This window comes from Sinocyclocheilus anshuiensis, unplaced genomic scaffold, assembly GCF_001515605.1.
Source record: "Sinocyclocheilus anshuiensis isolate Anshui unplaced genomic scaffold, SAMN03320099.WGS_v1.1 scaffold63, whole genome shotgun sequence".
Lineage (NCBI taxonomy): Eukaryota > Metazoa > Chordata > Actinopteri > Cypriniformes > Cyprinidae > Sinocyclocheilus > Sinocyclocheilus anshuiensis.
In genome coordinates, this window is record NW_015552625.1 from 3,029,564 (window position 1) to 3,052,658 (window position 23,095).

General features: G+C 37.2%; 1 protein-coding gene across 1 annotated transcript in view; it reads right to left on the reverse strand.

Annotated features, from left to right (window-relative positions):
- Positions 1–209: 209 nt before the first annotated feature.
- nrg3a (neuregulin 3a) overlaps positions 210–23,095 on the reverse strand; it is a 328,241-nt gene continuing 305,355 nt past the window's right edge. Inside the window, exons 5-9 of the mRNA XM_016457868.1 lie at positions 22,327–22,429; positions 17,561–17,687; positions 12,022–12,131; positions 9,489–9,668; positions 210–3,261 (exon numbers count right to left, since the gene is read on the reverse strand). Coding sequence (XP_016313354.1) covers positions 2,694–3,261; positions 9,489–9,668; positions 12,022–12,131; positions 17,561–17,687; positions 22,327–22,429 — 1,088 coding nt within the window. The 3' untranslated portion in view covers positions 210–2,693. The remainder of the gene's footprint in view (positions 3,262–9,488; positions 9,669–12,021; positions 12,132–17,560; positions 17,688–22,326; positions 22,430–23,095) is intronic.

Sequence of the window (23,095 nt, forward strand, 5' to 3'; positions counted from 1 at the left end):
TCTAAGAGAAACTGTAAAAATATTAGTATATAAATAATACTAGAATAACACTATTTTAATCTTATGATTTCTATTTAATAATAATTTATTATTTAGTTAAAAAATACTCATTCTAACATTATTCAACACTGAAGATTCATCTTTATTGAAAAAAAAAATAAAAAAATAACTAAATGAAAAGAAAAACTATTTCAATTGGGAAGGGCAATAATACAGTTTTTCACATACAAGAATGAACTGAAATTTCATTTCTCGATTTTGAAATTGCACAGTAAAGTACATCAAGGGGCTGTTATACAGAACCATGACGTTTCCGTTGCACACTTGTTACACCTTGCACAGTTGCAGCTTGCGCATTCTGTCTTGCAAACATGTCTTGCAATATACTGTCTTCTGTGATGAATTCAAGTCACATACCTTACATTCTGGAATCCTGACAGCATAAATTACCATACATTGTAATTACTGTGCAAAAACATAATTTAATACACTTTAGCACTAGTGTACAAAAATATGGTCCAACTCAAATGAAACTTTCTCACATCATTTCAACTGAAAATGAACATTAAGAGCTGTAACAGATGGACAGTTCATATATCTGCTGCTATGACCTGCATATGAATTAGTCTGTCGTTTTATAGATCACTTAGCAATGTGGTATAATCTTTGTTGCATGTGTGGCATTTCTGGATATCGACTGTATGCCAGTAAAATGAAATGCACAAAATGAGCATACACAGAATTTGAAAACAGAAAAAAAAACAATCATGAATGCTCATACTAACAAACATCTCATTTTAATTGGTTTTAAAAATATGTTACAAAAAAAAGACAGTCTACCAACAGCTCATATCAAACTGATGCCTCCTAAATGAAATCCCACTGACAACTAAGAGTTGCACTGTGATATTTTCTATTATTAAAATTTCATTTGTTTTATAAAGAAACGGTAGAGCTTTAAGATCTAAATCTATCTTGTCTTTCCCTTACAGCAATACTTTCACATTACTTTTGATGATGCTTGATTATCTTGATAGACATGCCACTCCACTGCAATTCACTGATGAGGTCAGTGCTTTTGCTCAGGGAAGGTGTTATAAGATAAAGTGAGAGTCTTATCTGTCTGCCCTTACAGCTCCTTTCTGCCACAGGCTAACCTTTACTTTGCTTTCTTTTACCAGAAGATGTTTCATTTCACCTTTGCCTTGAGTTATGGCTGGCACGGTAGACACAACCTCTGATGGAGGACAAATGCAGCATGCTTTAAAGAAGGTCTTAAAATCAAACTCCAGGTAGCGGTCTTAAATAAATGCTTGAGGAGAAACAACAGCACATAAAAAAGTCAATTCAATATAATGCAGCCATTGAGCATTTCTCAGAAATGGGATCTATAAAACTCAGCAGACCACTCATGTGTTTTTATGCCAGGATTTGGGCTGAAATCAGCAGACGCAGGTCAATTATAATGCAGTTTCTTCTTTGTGGGGCTTTTCTATAAATCATTAAAACTATCATGGTTTGGTTCTGCAAAACAATACCATCAACATGCACAATTGTGTGAGGGGGTCAGAAAGAAACAAAACAAAACAAAACAAAAAACATTGGAAACAAAGAAACAGCTTCATGAAAGATTCATTGTTAATTTTTCTTTCATACCACATTTGGTTGTTAATTCACAGAAATATTATGTCCCAATTTAAAAGGTAGCATACAGACTCATAGTGACTTGCTGCTCCCACCCACCTTCCCAGAAAGCAGCAGATAATTTCATAAGAACGAAAAGAAAAAACACAAAAGCTCCTTTTGTTGGCCAAGCCAGCTCTCTGTTATCCCTGTGCAGGAATCTCCTCAGTCCATCCAGAGAGGTGCCAACGGTCTGTTTGTGCATCTCGGGTGGTGTGTAGTACGATGTGCTCTGTTCCAGTAGCTTATCTTTACTTGTATCCGAACCCAAATGAAGGAGTGAACGCACCGAGGCACAGAAAACAAAACGCAGATTGTTCCACAAATGGACGGACACATCAAATTCTTCCAATCGATGTCTTGGAGGCAGTGCTTAACTATCAGTTACCTCATGCCTGGATACGATTAGCGTTTAGAAGTTTAATCCAATTGTAATCCACGTTCCACGGTTTTCAAAGGCAGATGGAGCCATATTCCTTGGCAGGGTAGAGGACAGTGACTGGGACGGTGATAGTAAACACAGCTGCTGCAGTGGCAGGTGCAAAACACAAGATTGTGTGTCGGACAAGATTAGCTTGACTGGAAATGAGTGAAACAAGTGGAAAAAATCCTTTTTTTATAACTTTTGAACCACCAAGCATCGAGTCTTTAAGGATGTGGGGCTAATATGCTTCAAAAGAAAGTTTCTCATTCCCATATTCCATTTTTGTACTTGGTCACCAGTTTGAATTCATATATTTATATCCATTTATATATATTTATGTATATTTTATACAGTTAAAAACACCATGGAGATGACAGACTATTTGGTTTATTTTTCTAAGTTTCTCCTTAAATAAATGCATATAAATAAATTATCTTTTCACATGTTCGAGACTGTCACTCTCTCACGCTATCGCCCACAGCACGTCCTCAGAAATTCAATCGTAGCTTTCAGTGGTATCCCAATGTTGGCGGATTATTCTGAAGCCCAAAGACACACATTTGTGGTTAGTTCTGTCAACCCCTTCTCATTGGCCAGGCTTTGTGGCATCTTTGTGCGTGTCTCTGGGGCTCACTAACTGAGTTTCCGTGGGCCCAAAAGAAGCCACTCCCCCTTGTCCACCCCCATTTGCTAAAAGGATGCACACAGTCTCTTTGGCCCCCTGAGGGACGGCGCTACTGATGTCCTCCTGCTTCCTCTGGGCATGTGCTAGCACTCTGAGCTCTTCCTGAGCCTCGTGGAGTAGTGAGGCCACTTCCTCCTGTCTACCAGCCCCTCGGTTGGAGACCGTTACGTTAGACTGTTGATCAAAGGCCGAAGCTTCCTCTGTGCTTTCCAGAGGACTAGAACGGTTGCTTCCAGCACTAGGGGCGGTTTGCATACACGATACCTCATCCTGGTAGGAGTGGACAGAGGGGATGATTGGGATAGAGCAGGGACGGTAGGGAGCAGGAGGACTTTGGCTGGAACCGCCCGACCTGAGGCTCCTAGCACACCTGTGGTCTAAATGGCTGCTGCAAGATTTTGAGGATTGTGAGGCTTGCATATTGTAAAAGGAATCCTGATGTAGGTCGTTACCTGGCCCGGAGAGGTTCCTGTAAAGAAAGAGGAAAAGATAACAGACTGAAATAGAGGGGGATTAAGGAAAAGACAGGGATATACTGAAAACTATTAGAGTGCCATGAAAGAGGTTTGTTGAATCTCAAAAAGGATTGATACATATTCTGAAAGCCGAATAAAGCTCAAGTGTGTAATTTCTGCGCCTGTAGCATCAACAAACAGAATCGTGAAAATAATGACTGGTTCAAACAGGTTCCCAAATACTCTGTCACTCTTGTTGACAGCAAAGTCCCTTTTTGAAGGAAAGGCAGTTCACTAAGCAGCCATATTGGCTACACCTCCAGGCCACTATTTCGGGCATCCGAGACCAACTATGACTATCTACTTGAATAGGGAAATACTGAACTCTCAAAAACTTAAAACTGCAAATCCTCATTTAAATATTTCCAACCCAGCAACAAAATCTGACAGGAACTGACCCATGGATTTGGTTTCTCACTCTCAAATAGCATCAAAAAAGCGTATTTTTCAAGTTGATTCAGCCGTTGCACATGTGCAGTCCCAAGTGCATGTCTCAGGACATAACCTGTTTCTGTGGGAACCAAAGCCTCAGGCGGCAGATACAATGGTGTGATGTCTTTACCAATTGCCGGTTAGCTATTTAATTTATAAAGCGGGACTTGTTCTGCCATATTGCGCATCGCATTTTCTCCCACGTATAGTAATTTTAGTGAATTGTCTTGGTAGTACAGTGTTACTATTAGTCAGTCAACAAATAGTCCTGCCCCAAACGTGCGTCATTGGTTGAATCAGTGTTGCTATTATTGGGCAGGTTGTGATGCTCAAACAAACAGATCAGCATTTATTTGCTGTACAGAGTCTGTTGCGTACACTTTTTGTCAAACTATTGCTTACTTATAGATCTCTGCTAGGATACAAGAATGCATTTCAACATATTAAAAAACATGAATTTGCACAGCAGACACGGTGTCTTATAATATCTTACATAATAGATGATAACATTATATTGCATTGTTAAAGAGGCATATAAAACAAAGCAAGGATTTTTGTACATGTTGAGCCTATTAAATGTTGAGGAAATAAAACAATTACTACACACTCAGGTATCTCAGGTTATTAGCTATTCAACGTTTCTTTGATCTGGATTGTAGCCCGGTGTCTTCTCTGGCTCATAATCGTTTAGTTCAGCTGGGCATTAGCTGGCTTCCAGATTCAGAACTTGCTGCTCCCACGGCAGTCATTCTTAAGTTAATCTTCTGACGAATTCTTTTAAAATGGATGAAAGCAGAAGTTACATCCTAGCAGACCTTTGGTAAACTAATCTCTCAATTTAGGAGCAATCGGTATTGTTCCCCTGATTCATTATCTTTGTGTAATAATTCATAATCCCTGACAAAGAATGGCTTTTCTCATAGCATCAATATTTAACCAAGCACTGCTTTTTCTGATAATGACCGAGTCAGAGTTAAGCCTCAATCAAGGGGAGGCAAATTGTCTGATTCTATTTTCTATAAAACAGACGATATGACAGCAATGTCAAGTATTTCAGCAGGCCATGGATCATCATTCCTGGAATATCAAGACTTGATATTAAGGATGCATGGATTTTGCCTGAGTTTGTAAGATTTTGCTTAAGATTAGAGATCATGATTCAATATAATGTGATCATTTACTGAAATCCTCAATATCAACAGAAAAGAGAGCTTTTTTGAAGGTGGCTAGAAAGTCATGTGATTTTAATGACACTTCTGCTGAGCACATTTCTCCAGTGACCCTCTCTCCACCTCCTCCAGCGGCACATATATGATGAATATATGACTATATGATGAAAAGTCTGGTCTGCAGCTTATTCTGCCTACAGAGAGGAAGAGACTGTCATTTAGGGGTGGGTTCCCCTCAAAAAACAACAAACCATACTGAAAAGTGGGAAAACAGCAGAAACAAGTTTAATGTTTCATGTGTTGTTTCATGTCATTCCAAACCCATAAGACCTTTATTCATTTTTGGAACACAAATTAAGATATTTTTGATGAAGTCCGCAAGCTTTCTGACCCTGCATAGACAGCAACACAACTACCACTTTCAAGGCCCAGAAGGACATCGTTAAAATATCCCATGTGACATCAGTGGTTCAACCGTAATGTTATGAAGCTATGAGAATACTGTTTGTGAGCAATGAAAACAATTTCTTCTCTTCCGTGTCAGTCGATGCGCGTTCACAAGAGTACCACAATGCATGCAGCGTTCTGACGTAGAACCCAGATGCGCTGTGCCTTGTTTACATGCAGAGGAATGCACATGCATACGTAGTGGTACTATTGTAAACATGCCTCGGAGACTGCCACGGAAAGGAAGACATCTTTAAATAAAGTCGTCATTTTTGTTTTCTTTGCGTACAAAAAGTAATGTCATAGCTTCATAACATTACGGTTGAACCACTGATGTTACATGGACTATTTTAACAATGTCTTTACTATCTTTCTGGGCCTTGAACGTAGTAGTTGTGTTGCTGTCTATGCAGGGTCAGAAAGCTCTTGGATTTCATCAAAAATATCTTTATTTGTGTTCCAAAGATAAATGAAGGTCTTAAATGTTTGGAACGACATGAGGGTGGAGTAATTAATGACAGAATTTAAATTTTTGGGTGAACTATCCCGTTAACAACAGTCAGCCAATCAGATTAAAGGCTAGCCAGGTTGAAAGAGACACTGTGGTCTTATATAAATGTGATGCTCTCTGTATCTCAAAAAGACTGAGATAATTTCCTTCTATTTTAATTGTTACAGTGTAAACAAGTAGGAAAGGGTTAGTAGGTAACATCCGAAGGAAGTGATACTGCTGTGCAGTAACCTTATTTCCTGCAATGCTGTTAGTCCTCATCATATCATGTAACAATTTCAGAGACCTGCATGAAATGTATTAGGCTGAAAGGAAAACAGCTCGAAGGGTGTCATTGTAGTGGAATATATTCGGGCCATGTTTTGAAGTCCTGTATAATGAACAGCCCGCATCTTTAAAAGCCTCATACTGAAAACACTTTAATGAGCAAACACTGAAATCTGTTCCCCGCGTAAGCCATTTTTGTGAGAAAACAGCATGCTTTCTGGGACGGAAGGAATGAGACGGCCACGATTTTTTTCTGCTGTCATATGCCAAACAGTTCTATCTCTGTCTCTCCCTCCCTCTTTTTTCTGTCACTCCTCTCCTGTCTCGCTCCCACTCGCTCCTTCTCTTTCCTGTCCCGTTTCCCAGCCTGTCTCTATGGTAACAGAGCTCTCTCCGGCAGAGGAATATTCTTATGCAGGCTGGAAGGCTGGAAATAGGTCAGTGCTGAGACCCTGTTGGAGATTTTAAGGCGAGGTGGAGTCTTCCACACTACAAAGCCATCCTGTAGAGCAAATGAGGACTAACTGGGCCAGGATAGCCTATAGTGTGTGAGAGTTGATGGCTGGCCCATTCTAGCAAACTCATCCAGGACTGCCCATTCCATTGATATATCACTGGCTGTTTAATTGGCTATGACAGTGTGGTTTTTATTAGCTGTGCTGCTCCTGGAAAAGGCAGCACTCCCCAGTGCCCTCCTGTCTCAGTGAGTCATGCCTGCATACAGAACTTCAGTAATACAGCTCAGACAAGCTCGCTTGTTGCTCTTGCAGCCAGCATAGAAACAAAGGCATATGCTCGCCACTAAAACCTTGGGAGCAATTATAAAACGAGCTTTATGGCAAAACTTGGGAGCAATTATAAAACTGGCTTTATGGCACATACACAAAACTATTAAAGATATACTCTGGGTAAATGTATTTTATCACACATTAAAAAGCCAACCTTGCCAGTGACATACCACCAATCTTGGAACCTCTCTTGAAACCATGAGACGGGACCCTGTCCACAAGTGGTGACATCATGCAGTAAAGTTTGCACTGGATGTTGAATTACGTTTGCAAATGGAGATAGATAGTTATTTTATTTTGGGCAAACTAGCCCTTTCCTAAATAGTTTTCTCTTTATTTATCATTTTATGTAAGCGCCCCCTTGCATCATTCTTTTTAATTTGCCTTCATAAGAGTCAATTGTTGTATTGCTTTGTTAATGAATCTGACTAAAAGCTATTACCTTAAAAAAATTGGTTCATAAGAATCCACTGTTTATGTATCAGACTAGAAAAAAAAAAAAAAAAAAAAGAACCAGCCTATTAAAATCAATTATTTCTAAATTAGACCCTTCCCCCCAAATAAACAAATGAATGAATAAATAAATATTTTTTTAAGAATTAGTTGTTTATGAATCAGTCTATTCACTACAAAGAACCAGCTCATGTAAGTCATTTGTTTATAATTTAGACTAAAATCTATTGACTTAAAAAACAAACAGTTCATAAGAATCAATAGTTTATGTATCAGACTAAAAAAAAATTATTAAAAAGAACCAGGCCATTAGAATCAATCAAAAAAACAAACAAACAAAAAAAAACTAGAAAATACTAAATAAATAAATATATCCACTCATATGAACCAACTCAAATCAGCTCATATGAATCAGTTGTTTAAGAATCAGTCTAAAAACTATTAATTACAAAGAACCAGCTCAACAGTCAATTGTTTATCAATCAGTTTAACAAACTATTCACTAAAAAGAAGCAACTTAAGTCGTTTGTTTGTAAATCTGTATACACTGGTCGAACTGCATGTTTATTTTTGCAGCTCAATAGAAAGACATTTCATGTCATTATTTTTTGATACATAACATTTGAATTGCATCACACTGAACACAGACTGCACACTCACATTCACATTTCAGATATGAAATATCATTTTTTTTTACTGTGACACTGTAGATTTGGAGGTGGTGGTATAGATTCAGCAGCCGGGGAGCACTGCTGCTGAAAAGCGGTGCAGGAAACACTGATACACAGAAAACAAGCAAACAATTAAATAAATCTTTATACACTGAACAAAATTATAAACGCAACACTTTTGTTTTTGCCCCCATTTTTCATGAGCTGAACTCAAAGATCGAAGACTTTTTCTTTGTACACAAAAGGCCTATTTCTCTCAAATATTGTTCACAAATCTGTCTAAATCTGTGTTAGTGAGCACTTCTCCTTTGCCGAGATAATCCATCCACCTCACAGGTGTGGCATATCAAGATGCTGATTAGACAGCATGATTATTGCCTTAGGCTGGCCACAATAAAAGGCCACTCTAAAATGTGCAGTTTTATCACACAGCACAATGCCACAGATGTCGCAAGTTTTGAGGGAGCGTGCAATTGGCATGCTGACTGCAGGAATGTCCACCAGAGCTGTTGCCCGTGAATTGAATGTTCATTTCTCTACCATAAGCCGTCTCCAAAGCCGTTTCAGAGAATTTGGCAGTACATCTAACCGGCCTCACAACCGCAGACCACGTGTAACCACACCAGACCAACATTCCACAGGCCACAATCAACAACCTGATCAACTCTATGCGAAGGAGATGTGTTGCACTGCGTGAGGCAAATGGTGGTCACACCAGATACTGACTGGTTTTCGGAACCCCCAATACAGTAAAACTGCACATTATAGAGTGGCCTTTTATTATGGCCAGCCTAAGGCACACCTGTGCAATAATCATGCTGTCTAATCAGCATCTTGATATGCCACACCTGTGAGGTGGATGGTTTATCTCGGCAAAGGAGAAGTGCTCACTAACACAGATTTAGACAGATTTGTGAACAATATTTGAGAGAAATAGGCCTTTTGTGTACATAGAAAAAGTTTTCGATCTTTGAGTTCAGCTCATGTAAAATGGGGGCAAAAACAAAAGTGTTGCGTTTATAATTTTGCTCAGTGTATATTGAACCTGGAGAAAACTTCTTGTCTTGAATTCAGATCTAAGATGCAGTAGCAGAAACAGAAAAAATGACAAAGAGTACGTTTAAGAACAGCCTCTGCCTTGGGGGTTGTGTGACAGAAGTGGTTGTTTAAAACTACAGATTGGCTCATAAATCAGAGGATAGAGAGAGCAGACAGAGGGGTCCTGATAGAGGCAGACAGTGTCACCGACCAGAACTGACTCACATGGACACCAAAAAAACTCTTTGCATGCAATTTTCATTGCATTAATGCATCCCATCCCTCAGAGAATCACAGACTTGAGTTTAATCCATCGGGTTAATCCACTGGGTAGGACTATGCGTAAGCATGAAATAATTAGCATTAAGCTCATTGACCTGTAGCAAATGAATGTTGCTAACTAACCTTCTCACTGACTCCCTCTCTGAGCTGTCTACTTCCTGGAGATGTTGGTAGACGGGACCAGAATCTCTCGTTCCACCAATGGCATTGAGACATCCTCTGGTTATGGGTGGTGTTCTGCGAGATGCAGGCCGAAAAGCAGAACGAATCCTTTGATCTGGACTATGAGAGAGGGAACCACTCCTGTAAAATAAAATACACAACATATCATTGATTTGTGTTTTTGTGTTATTGCTAGGGTCATTTTGATCCCCAAGGAGAAATGATACAAATTTGACAAGTGCATGCTTACTGAGGGATAAATAATAATAAGCTGTGGGGATTTCATTCTGCCAGAATTAAAAGCATCAGAAAACAAATGAATAATAATAACAACAACAACAACAACAACAATAATTATTATTATTCTAACTATTACTATTATTGTGTTTGTGCATTACTGGGGACTTTAAAAAACCCTACAAACAAACAAAACAACCAAATCAAAAAGAAGGTTTTATGTAAGAAAGAAAATAATATATTTACTTGAATTCAGATATGGATAAGCAAATAAATAAATGCAACAGTACTGACATTTTATATACTTTTACAGCTCTGTTCTGTTGGTGTTTTTTTTTTTTTAAAGGAAATCCTAAAATAGCACACGTGACTCTGAACAAAGCAAAGCTGCTATACTCTAATTTTCTGTCGCAGTCCATAGTATTCTTATGTTCAAAATGCATTACACTCTCATTTTCTCTCTGTCTCCATCTGGTGTGCTGAATGTTTTACAAAGCAGGACATGTTTTCATAAAGCTCGCTGAGAAAGACACTGGGAATAAACAACACTCAGGAATGTAGGCTTTAGTCTACACACCTGTAGACTTCATTAAAACAACAACAACAAAAATGATTTACTAGATACATTTCTTTTGTCATTGGAAAAAGGGAGCACATTACCAATGAGTCACCTTGTTCCCAAATAGATATTTATGTGATAGTGCTAGGCAAACTACGGGGAGATGTTGTACATACATTTCCATTGAATGGGGCCACATTAACATAGAGATTAATTGACCTATCAGACCGATGGCAGAAAGGAGCACACATTTGACTACTTGGTAAAAATAGCCCAAAGAGGAATTCATGCTCGATTTTAGATGAGTCTCCAACAGAGCGATAATTCACTGCATATTTAAATCCTTTCTTACCCTAAGTCAAGAGCAATCAGTTAGATTGTGATGATCATTTGAAGACATGAGCATTTGGGGAGGGATGGGACAGGGGGCAAAAGGCTGTTTGCTAACAAATTACATGTCATCACAGAAAAAAAATACATATATATGATTGCAAGAGTGCACTGAGCCACAAACAGAGAGAGAGTAGAATCAGGGCTTAATGTTTATGAGGATTAAACAAGGCTGAAAGGATTTGTGTCTCTGCTATCACAGACCATCCCCAGCCCTCCATAAAACCCCTCCACAAACCACAACTCTTATCCACACACTGATGAGCCATCATTTAATACAACAGATCATTCATATCAGAAAACATTTTACTCAATGAATGAATTCCATAAAACATTCTATTAGACTCTAAAACGACCAAATAGCTCAAGTTCAATGGACCCTTCTCTGCTTAAAATACATTTTTGACCAATCCTACTTTAGGTTGCCGTTTAATATTTCAGACATGCCTTTTTGGTTTTAGATGTCAAAATACTTCAAAATGACGTGGATTACAATATGTTTTGTCCCCCATTCCCATCAGAACACTTACTTATGCTTCAAGGTAAATTAACATCTATTCTTTCATGTATTGATTCATGTTATTGTAGTGTCGATAGTAACTGAAGAGTTTGTGAATGTGTTTTGTTAATGTTATCAGAATTTGACAGTAAATGCACTTTTAATATTACAACAGTTTTCTATTTCAAATAAGTGCTGTTTTTATACTTTCCATTCATCAAAGAATGTTGAAAAAAAAAATAATTTCAACATTGATAATAATAAAAAATGTTCCTTGAGCACCAAATCAGCATATTAGAATGATTTCTGAAGGATCATGTGACACTGAAGACTAGCGTAATGATGGTGAAAATTCACAGTAATTACATTTTAAAATGTAGTCAAATAAAAAACAGTTATTTTAAACTCTAATAATTTTCACAATATTACTGTTTTTACTGTATCTTTGGTCAAATATATGCAGCCTTAGTGAGCAAAAACAAAACATGAAGCTGCCATATTTTATTGCACCAGAGAACTGATTATATATGCTCCATTGATGTTGTTGCTATTACAGAAGTGCATATTAATATATTGCCAGTTAGAATTATTATAATTTTCTTACTATTCAGTAATTGTATCATAGTGACTGGGTACACTGTAATGGATGGAAATTTAATTTCTCTCCTCAGTGCTTTTTAACAGAGACGTGGATTGCATCCTTTATAATTACGTTACAATAATCATTGTCAAAATTTATTTGAATGCCATTAAATTAGCATGAAAAAAGCTGATTTAGAAGGATAAAAAGATTTTGTGATGATTTATACCTGGGGTGTTTCCCTGTCAGTGTGCCTTGTGGACTGGTAGAGGCAGCAGTGCTTTGAACGAAACCAGACTCTCGAACATGCGGTGGCGAGGAACTTGTGGGTTTATAATACTGCAAAAGACACAACAAAGACAAATGTTAAACATTCTACATTGTCATCTAAACTCTTAATTAATACATTTTCAGTCCCAGTTGGATAATGTATCAAGCATGCAAGAAGAGCTCAGGCTTCTGCTTGAATATTCCCTCGATTCTTGTCTTTGACAAAGAGTCGGTGGTCGGGGTTCCACTGATGTTCAGATAATCCAACAGACCTCTATGAAACCTGCAGACAAATCCAATTTAAATTTCACACCTTGAAAGACTTCCTCATAAAAAGCCATTTCTGCTTCAGGCAGAATGCACACAATGATCTAAATGTCAGAGAGATACTTAATCTCCTCCACTATCCCACCTTCACTCCATAGTGTCGAGTGGAAGAGAAGAGAGAGAGGGAATATAAAGGAGGAGGAGAAATGATGGCTGATGGGAGATCAGAGAAGGGCACTAGAGTCACTCTAATTGGATAATATAGCACTTTCAGGACTATGTAAATCTAAGCAATGTCCCAATAGCTTCCTCTAATGGAACTCGTGTGGGAACAATATGTGCAGTGCAGAAGAGAACATATTGGGTTTTTTTTTCTTTTACTTTCCTCATTTACATTTTGCAGATTGTTTTTTTTTCCCCAAAGCAACTTACATTGCATTCAAAGTATACATTTCAACAGTTGTATGCATTCTTTGGGAATGCCATGACTTTTCCACTGCTAGCACCAGGCTCTACTGTTTGTGCTACAGGGAACACTGACACTTTATTGTGACTACTTACAAACATGCAGTGTATGTGCATGATTTAGTAACTCATTATGTTCAGTTCTGCAAATTATAGCTGGGAGCATCTTTAAAGTATGATTTGAATGCATCATGTAACATCCCAGCCTACAGGACTTTATTCATTTGTGATATAACAGCAGCTTGGAGGAAACCTCTTGTGTCTGTGAAATATTGACACTGCCTTGACAAAGAAATGACATTTACAGTAAGCTTGACTTTTTTCAAACCTGGGCTAAAGTAAGATGACAATATGTGAAATGTAACCCACGCGCAATACCGTGGGCAATTTTATCATGTTTTATCTAATGTATTGAAATTCAAGTGAGTCATGTTTAAAATCACTTACATAAACCTTAATCTTTTATTAACTCAAAACAAAAACTTGTTCATGATCACTTTAGACTTTTATATATGGTTTTGACAGACAGTTAGCATTTAACCAGTTAAGCTATGCTATGCTGTTATGTTTTGTTATGTTATGGCCATCTCTCGCTCGATTCAAATATGAATTGCATAGCTGTATGTTTTAGCAACTTGTAATGACAGTAAATGTGCTATTGAAAATATCAGGTGAGTGGGACGGAGCTAAAGAGTATAAGATTTATACAGAAGAAGAGAAGGAGCAAGAGAAAGAGTAGCAATAAAACTGTGGGAGGAAGTGTTGTTAAGACATTCTGACTAATAACAGGTTTATATGAATTCAGAGAGAAAATAAAGGCCAAATATAAAAAAAAGTATATAATATAATTTGCTAAAATGGTCATTTTATATTTTGTAGTCCACGGTGTGCAGTATGAAATTAAAAGTCAGTTCACTTTGTTTTTACTCAAACCCAAACACATTCTGCCATTAGTATGATGGCCATACTGCTTCACAAAAGCAAAGTTATGACTCAGAGCACTACAAAAGTCTTGAAAAACGTTTCCCGCAACAGGTTTGAAAAAGCTGTCTGATTCATTCAAAGATAGAAATGGTAATTTCTGAATTTAAGGTCAACTCTTCATCACATGTGTAACTAGTATTAGAAAAGCTAGAAGCCTTATCATTACTGAAGAAGTCAATTTCTTTTCCCTTAGAGATGCACTTTGACCACACTCAAAAGAACCTGTTCAGGCAATCAAAAATGACTTCATCCGAAATCTTTTGAAAGCATGTCTTTCTGATCTTTGAAGATGCATTTTCTTTCTTTTTCGAAGCATAGCCACCTACATTTCCAGAAAATGCTTTTAAATAAACAGGCTTGAATAGACTACTTAGCTGTTAAATTAATCTGGCAAATTCAGCCAAAACATCCTAATGTTTAGAGAAAAAAAATACTACAAATTTTATATATAGCCCGAATTCCCATTTAAAAAATCTGATTAAGACTAATGTGCAGGTAACAAGCAGGTTCTATTGTTTTATGAAACATGTTGATGTTTTATTCAAGGGTAATTCACAAAAAAGTGCTCACAATCTTGGACCGTATACAAGCAACAAACTGCTTAGAATTTTTGGAAGAGAAGGTCATCAAACTGATATAGAAATATTGTCAATGCATCTGAGGAGGAATATGCAGTGGGCAGAACACTTGATGTTTACACATCCCAAAAGGTAATGAGCATATTAGAGAAAAAGGTACTATACAAAAGACTTATAAAAAAGTAATCTACAAAAGATTATTTCAAAATAGCACTGCAGAGACCACCTCAGACATCATAATGGCACATATGAAAGCCATACGAGTGAGTTCCTCACAGCGTGACTGTTATACAGCTAACAGGGGCGAATATATGGGATGTATTGGCAATAATGAGCTGTTACCACATGTCTGTGTTCAAAAGGTTTTTGATGGACCTGCTTTGAACAGAGTTGCATAAGGCTGAAAACATGCTGCTTAGGAGGGGATTTTAGTGTAATGGATGTTTTAATTTAACCATAATGACATGCAAGGCCATCACCTACTGTAGCTCATGTGTGTGTGTGTGATCTGCATGATCTGTCCAAAGCTACTGTAGATGGTAATTGTTTTAAATGTCATTCAAGTGAAGAGTTTCTGTGGTAAATGTGTGGTAAGATGTGAATTGTTCTTCTTGCTCAGCCTCATTTCAGCCGCAAGTCAACAAATATTTCACACCTATAATAATCAAAATCCTTGGTATGTAGGGGCAAAGCAAACAACAAAAATTCACATTTACCTGGCACACACTAGCCTAAAATATCATTCTAGACAAGACAAGATGCGTATTACCTGTGTGTTAATAAATGTTTGTTTATATGCCCATGGGCTGAACTTTCAGCGAACAGTGCACCAGAAAGAGTGAGAAGCTTATGAAATATATATAGAGGGAAAGGTTAGGACTGAATTTGAGATGGGATGGCAACATATCTTACATCAGTAATCTACTGAGTTTCACAGATATTGCTAATAGAGGTATCTCTAATGCAGATATGTAAAACTCACTCCATCCTTAATTCAATGCAGTTCTTATGATTACTGAAAGAAATAGCTGTTGTCATGGAAAAAAGAACTAACATCATGTGTAAAAAGCTGGTCTTTCCTTGTCACTGGACTAGTTTTGATTGCTTTGGCTGGCATTTGCGTGCCTTCTGACAGTGGGCAATTGCTGTAGAGATTAAACATCTCACTGGGTTTGAGTGACATTTAAATTACCACTGTGTTTGTCATGCAAATAGCCTGTATAGGCTTATCTGTGATGGATCTGCTAGTTGGAGTGATTGAGAAAGTGATGAATATTAACCAAATCTCCCAACAGGACAGGGAAGGAAACACACTGTCTACAATCTCTAGGACACTGGACTGGCACACAGTTTCTGAGCTGGAAAGACAGAGAATGATGCAGTAATCACAAACCCTCAATGATGGACTAGTGTGACTACCATTATTAGTGTGTCTGTCCTCAGAGACTTGCACACCCTGAATGGCTGTGACAGAGCCTCGTTACAATGAGCTGAGCGATGTAAAGCTGTTCTTGCTTCTAATTGCTGATGAGGAGAAAAGCAGGAAATGTGATGGGATTTGTCTCAGAATCCCTTTTAACATGAATTTTCAGCGATCACATCATAATCAGATTTGACTATTTGACTACATTAATGACTCCATGAGTTTTGTGGCTTGTAGTCCAGTGGCTCTCAACGTTTTTGACAATATTCAAATTCTAATATTCGAAGGCCCTCACATCTAAGCTGATATGTATCTAAACATAAACAACCTGAAAAATATGTCAGTTTAATGTTGTACATCACATTTTTATTATTTTTCGTTCAGCATTAAGATTAATTAAGATCATATTAATATGACTAAACTAAAAAAAAAACTATTTTTTTTGAGCCATCTGTATGCTAGCTAAACAAAATAAATAGATAAATCCATTAAAAATACAGTATAGTCTCTCTTTTTGCGAAAGTGGAACATAAATACTCATGATGCATCATACACTACAAATTTATGGTTTATCAAATTCTGTTCTGAATGTGAATGCTCTTCACACTTATACTGCCTGCCAAGAGAATGTAGCAAATCATGGCTTAGAGTTTCATGAACAATTTGGTCTGCCCACTGAATCTACCTAATATAATATAACCTAATATAACAATATAATATAATATGATATAATATAATATAATAAATATAATATAATATAATATAATATAATATAATGTAATGTAATGTAATGTAATGTAATATAATATAATATAATATAATATAATATATAACCTAATATGTAGAATGTGTTAAAAAACATATAATTAAATATTCGTACAGGTTATAGGCTAAGCTAGCCAACAGATTGGCTAACAATAAGCTAAGCTAGCATGCTGAACTGTTAGCTTGCAAAACATAAGCTAACTAAAAATAATAATAATGATAATAATGAGCAAGTGTATAATTACACAATCTATAGCTTAGGTTATATGTAACCATTGAAAAAAAAAACAGAAATAGCCATAATAACAGTTAAGACGGTGCACATCATAAAGTGATTTTAAATTATTTGTAATCAGGCACTGAATAAATTATCCATTAAAGTTTCTCTCAGGCAATGGAGTCTCTTTGGGGTCTTATTTGTTTGCCAACTGTTCATGACAACAGCTATGACATAAAGTAATGTCTTTTGGGAATTTTCTTTAAAGGGTTAGTTCACCCAAAAATGAAAAGTCTGTCATTAATTACTCACCCTCATATCATTCCAAACCCGTAAGACCTTCGTTCATATTTGGAACACAAATTAAGATATTTTTGATAAAATCTGAGAGCTTTCTGACCCTCCGTAGACAGCAATGCAACTGTAATGTTCCCAGGTCCAGAAACGTAGCAAGGACATCCGTAATTTTACGAAGCTACGACTTTTTGTGCGCAAAGAAAACAATAATAACATAATTTATTCAACAATTCTTCTCCCCGAGTATTCTCGTAACTTCATAAAATTACGGTTGAACCACTGATGTCACATGGACTATTTTACAGATGTCCTTGCTACGTTTCTGGACCTGGGAACATTACAGTTGCATTGCTGTCTACGGAGGGTCAGAGAGCTCTCAGATTTTATAAAAAATATCTTAATTTGTGTTCCGAAGATGTGCAATCCACTTCAAGAATATACTGAATATCTGGATACAAAACATACATTGATGCGAGGTATAAAAGGGGCCAGAGGTGCTTACTTTTTGGAGCTGCAGGCCTTGCTGAGGCCTAAGGCTGGGTTTAAGGGCCAGGCTGGAAGAGTTGAGGTTGTAGTTTTTCTGGCTACGGCTCTCTTTCAAGTGTGCCTGGAGCTTTTCCCTCCTTCTCCTGTAGGGGGCAGCATCATTAGTTAAGAATCCAAAATACCATGGGCTATGAGGATATTTATTTACATAAACACACAAGCAGACTCATTCACATGCAAACACATCACCCATCATCTGTAAGAATATGTTCTGACAGTTAAGACAGCCCATAGTTATTTTCCTGGGAGATAAAATAATTACTGGTGCACTTAAATGTCACTACATCATTGTTTGATTTTTCTTCTGTCAGTTCGCTCACTCATTGTATCATGTGTTATATTTAAATTGCTGGGCTGTTCCGCACACACCCCTTCTTGCTTCTAGGAGCTCTGACTTGCAGTCAGTTGCTCTTACTGATGCTTATCTTAACTCATGGGTGAAATATGGATATACTGTATACTCAATCGCATGGATCAGATCCATCACAATTTCAGTGTAATGTGACTATTATTACCCCTTTCCTACTCATGCCAACAAAATGCAGCATTTTAAAGCATCATAGACACTCTCCCGAGGCTATTACAAAGGCAGGCATTTTAATTATTCTGCTTCCTAAGATACTTATATTTGGCCAAATTATAAGGCAGCAACACATGCATCCATTGCAGCAGTGGTCGTCCACAATAATATCTGAAGGTCTCCTAGCCCTAGTTTTGTTTTTAAAACTTATTTTTATTTTTGGGCATTCAGTTAAAAAGAAACTAATTATAATTAAAGCTGAAATAATAAAACATAGTATTCCAGAAATTTTAGAAGTTCTTCAGGGTTCCCAATCGTTTTAAGCAATTTGTTTATATTTAAAGCTGCAGTCTGTAAGTTTTGCCTCTTAGTCGCCATCTCTGTTTGAAAACCTGTAACTGCAGTAACTTGCGGAATTATCTTCATTGCGTGGGTTGTGCACCGGCACGGCTCCAGCGCGGATGAATCTAATGTTTTGAGGTGAATGTGTGGCTGTCAGTCACCGCACCGGTGTGGATCCTGTACTTAGGAATCACAGATTCTAGCCTACGTCTTGGAATATATGACCCAAATAAGAGTTTTCACCGGATATTGTCATCTGAACAAGTAACAAGTCTGCCACTTTTGTTCTGACCAACTGAGAAAAAAAAGCATTACAGTAAATCGCTCTACCAATGCTGATTAAATCTAACGATCAGTTAGCTCATATCACATCAAACCGTGCAAATTATTATTGTTATACTTTGTTCTCAAATTGTTAATGTTAACAACATCAGCATTGCGTGACTATGTGTATATAGTGTGTATTATAGGGATGTAATCTCATGATATGATAATATTGTGATATAAAGTCCACGATACGATATTTATTGCGATATTTAAAAAGAAAAAAAGACATGAAGAATTGAAAAAAAATTTAAATTTTCTAAATTTTAAAGTTAAATTATTCTATCTAATGCACTTTGAGAGTTCAAAATTAAGAGCTCCAACCCATGTTCTTAACTAAGAAAACTTAAGTCAGAAAAAAGTCAGTGAATTACCTTGTACCTGAAGTTTAAAGGGGACTCAACCCTCTTTTTATTTGTGAAATACTGTCTCAGTCTAAATGACATTGACACTGGTGTTTTAGGAAGCCAAACAAATTTGAATATAATAATAATAACAACAACAAGTAGCATATTGTAAAACAATTGCACTGTAAAATAAATGAAAATGAATATTTCATAGGTATATTATTTTTGCTTTACACTACAGTAGGGAAATTACAATACTTCTTTCCTAATTTCTAGACTTGAAAGAGATATTTTGAATTTGGACTACAGTAACGTTACCCATTTAAACCTCTAGCTGTCAGCAATTCATGCTGCACTTTTAAGCTTTTATTTTGATGGAAACGGCAGTAACGTTAGAGCTTTTATTTTGAAGGGAACGCAGCTTCGGTGAAAATACAAAAATGCGTCTCACTACAAATGCTGTAATCATCTGCCGTGAAAATAAAGCATAAAGTATTCCTAAACGCGCGCTAAACTCACAGCATATGCAATAAACGAGTTCACTGCATTAATTCACTGTGAACACCGGATCACGAGCTGATCGCCTCAACAATGTGTGCGCTTCTCTTTGGAACATGCTGCAAAAACAGACTTGATGAAAGGATTAAGCCATATTGTGCTTTCAGTTTTAGTTCGTTTGACAGATACTGTGCCAAGGCATAATGGTTTAAAACATATATTTTTGCCCAGAAGACCTATTCTTTCATATCGTCATGTGACCACGATAATATCGAGTTTTGCTATCGTGATATTGTGATATTGATAATATCGTTACATCCCAAGTGTATTAGCATGTAGATTTCAATTTCTGTACAGTCTAATCTCTAATTGTCATACCATTCAAATTTCATATTAAGAAATTATTTTAACCCAAAAAGCAAATTATTCTTCCTTCGAACTGGTTCTCTTTAAAATACAAATCATGTGTAATCCCAGGCTATCTGTAATCAGATGCACATTTAAAACTGGAATAATTTAATTTCAGTCACGTGTTTCATAAACACATAATCCTTTCTGGATTACAATCCGCCATCAAAATGATAAATGTCATTATTCCAGCTGCTGCAGAAAAGATTAGTAATAATCCGCCACCTGCAGGATCCTCACATGCGATATATAGCCTGTGTATTTGTCTCTGTGCAAAAAATCGAATGTGATTTTCATACGCATCTCGTCAGTAAAGCCGCTCCTGTGATTAGTAGTAAATCTCAAATGGTATTCGGACCAGCCCTACTTTTAACAAATGCATTTTTAAATACAATTAGCATCTCTGAGGAGCTAAAAGGGGGAAAACAGATGATGACTGTGAATATACACTGAACAAAATTATAAACGCAACGCTTTTGTTTTTGCCCCCATTTTTCATGAGCTGAACTCAAAGATCTAAGACTTTTTCTATGTACACAAAAGGCCTATTTCTCTCAACGAGATGCGCATGAAAATCGCATTAGATTTTTTGCACAGCCCTAATGGAAGTAATAGGCATACAGCTTTGAAAGGGTAAGGACCAAAATCTCCAAAAATATAAGTCAAGATTGTGTTTCAATAATGTTGTATTATTTTAAATCAGGAATAAAATCTGACAAAAAAGTCAAGGCTAGAGTAAACTCGAAAACTAGCATTATTATAACTATTACAGTATATAATCGCTATTATATTTATTCATATTTTGAATTGTGTATACTATGTTTTTTATTTTAATTGCAGTTTTAGTGATTTTGTCATGTGCTTATCTCGTTTTTATTATTTTATTTATTATTTCTCGCTTTATCCTATACCCATCATATTGAGTTTACTCATTCATATTTCCATGGGTGGTCCTTCTCCTCCTCCTTATAGTGTCGCTGGTAATATAGATATAATAGATTACCCAACGGATCTGAGGTTCATATAAGTCCACTAAAAATGGTATTCGGACCAGCCCTACTTTTAACAAATGCATTTTTAAATACAATTAGCATCTCTGAGGAGCTAAAAGGGGGAAAACAGATGATGACTGTGAATATACACTGAACAAAATTATAAACGCAACCACATCTCCTTCGCATAGAGTTGATCAGGTTGTTGATTGTGGCCTGTGGAATGTTGGTCCACTCCTCTTCAATGGCTGTGCGAAGTTGCTGGATATTGGCAGGAACAGGAACACGCTGTCGTATACACCGACCCAGAGCATCCCAAACATGTTCAATGGGTGACATGTCCGGTGGGTATGCTGGCCATGCAAGAACTGGGATATTTTCAGCTTCCAGGAATTGTGTACAGATCCTTGCAACATGGGGCCATGCATTATCATGAAAACCGGGATTCGTTCATGAAGAGAACACCTCTCCAAAGTGCCAGACGCCCTCTGATCCATAGCAGTCACTCTTTCCTCTAGCTTGGTATATTGTGGCTTTCTTTCAAATGATATGCTCTGGGGTACAGCTCAAGCTTTGATAAATTCTGAGGTCCACTTACTTGTTCCGACAGTACAGAGCTATGCAGAGGGTGCCTAGAAAGCTGAAAGCATGCCAATTGCACGCTCCCTCAAAACTTGCGACATCTGTGGCATTGTGCTGTGTGATAAAACTGCACATTTTATGATGGCCTTTTATTGTGGCCAGCCTGAGGCACACCTGTGCAATAATCATGCTGTCTAATCAGCATCTTGATATGCCACACCTGTGAGGTGGATGGATTATCTCGGCAAAGGAGAAGTGCTCACTAACACAGATTTAGACAGATTTGTGAACAATATTTGAGAGAAATAGGCCTTTTGTGTACATAGAAAAAGTCTTAGATCTTTGAGTTCAGCTCATGAAAAATGGGGGCAAAAACAAAAGTGTTGCGTTTATAATTTTGTTCAGTGTATTTGTCTCAATTAAATAGTTGAAACGAGCCTGTAAAAGCTGAATAGTAAAAGCACCAGCAGCAGTGCATTCTATGCATGCCATGGGCCAAAAATGTTTGAATTCATTCCTGTTGGAAAGGTGGCCAGTAGAGTTGTGGGTGCTTTTATGGGAAAGTAATTACGTCCCCACCTCCAGTCATTATGTTTCTGGGTTTCCATAGCAGTCACTCTTTCCTCTAGCTTGGTATATTGTGCCTTTCTTTCAAATGATATGCTCTGGGGTACAGCTCAAGCGTTGATAAATTCTGAGGTCCACTTACTTGTTCCGACAGTAGAGAGCTATGCAGAGGGTGCCTAGAAAGCTGATCCCCATGGCAATACATGTGATAGACATCACTTGTCTTTTGTACACCTCCTTGCTCTCTGTTGGGACGAAACAAACAAGGAGGAAAAACATGAGCAAAACATTCATTGCTATACAAAAACAAGTATGTAGCAGTGGCGTTCCATCCATATAAGCTGCGAATGCTCCGCATACCCAGGCCATTTGAGAGAAAAAGTTCACGGGATAATTCATATAAACATGATTATAAGTTGATCCCTTGTCATTTGAAATGTAACTTAACGCTTAAAGAGTTAGGAATAAGTACGTAAAATTATTTTTTTGCCAAACGGCAGTAATTTTCTGTAAATCTACGTCAGTTATGGTTGCTTCCAGCCGAACGGATTCTCCACAGCTTTCTCGCCTCCGCTCTGTTGCTATGACTCTTCAGGATTATAGCGCGTTCTCAGTGATTTGCTCAGATTTAATGCACGAGGTAAGCTGTCAGCGAAGTGCTCGCCGAAGCGGAAAAATGCGCTGTTGCTGCCAGATCTCGATTGCTGAAAATTACATTGTGTTTGATGCAAAACCAACTCGACTAAATCAAAAGAAAAAAAAACACGAACGGTATATTTTTATTTTCTCAAGCAAAGCAAATTTTAAAAGTCCACTGAAAACATATCTTCTTACCTTTTTGGTCATAGTTTTTGGTCATAGACAACGTATGTTGAAGATATACGCTACGTTATTGTCAACGTTATTGCCTA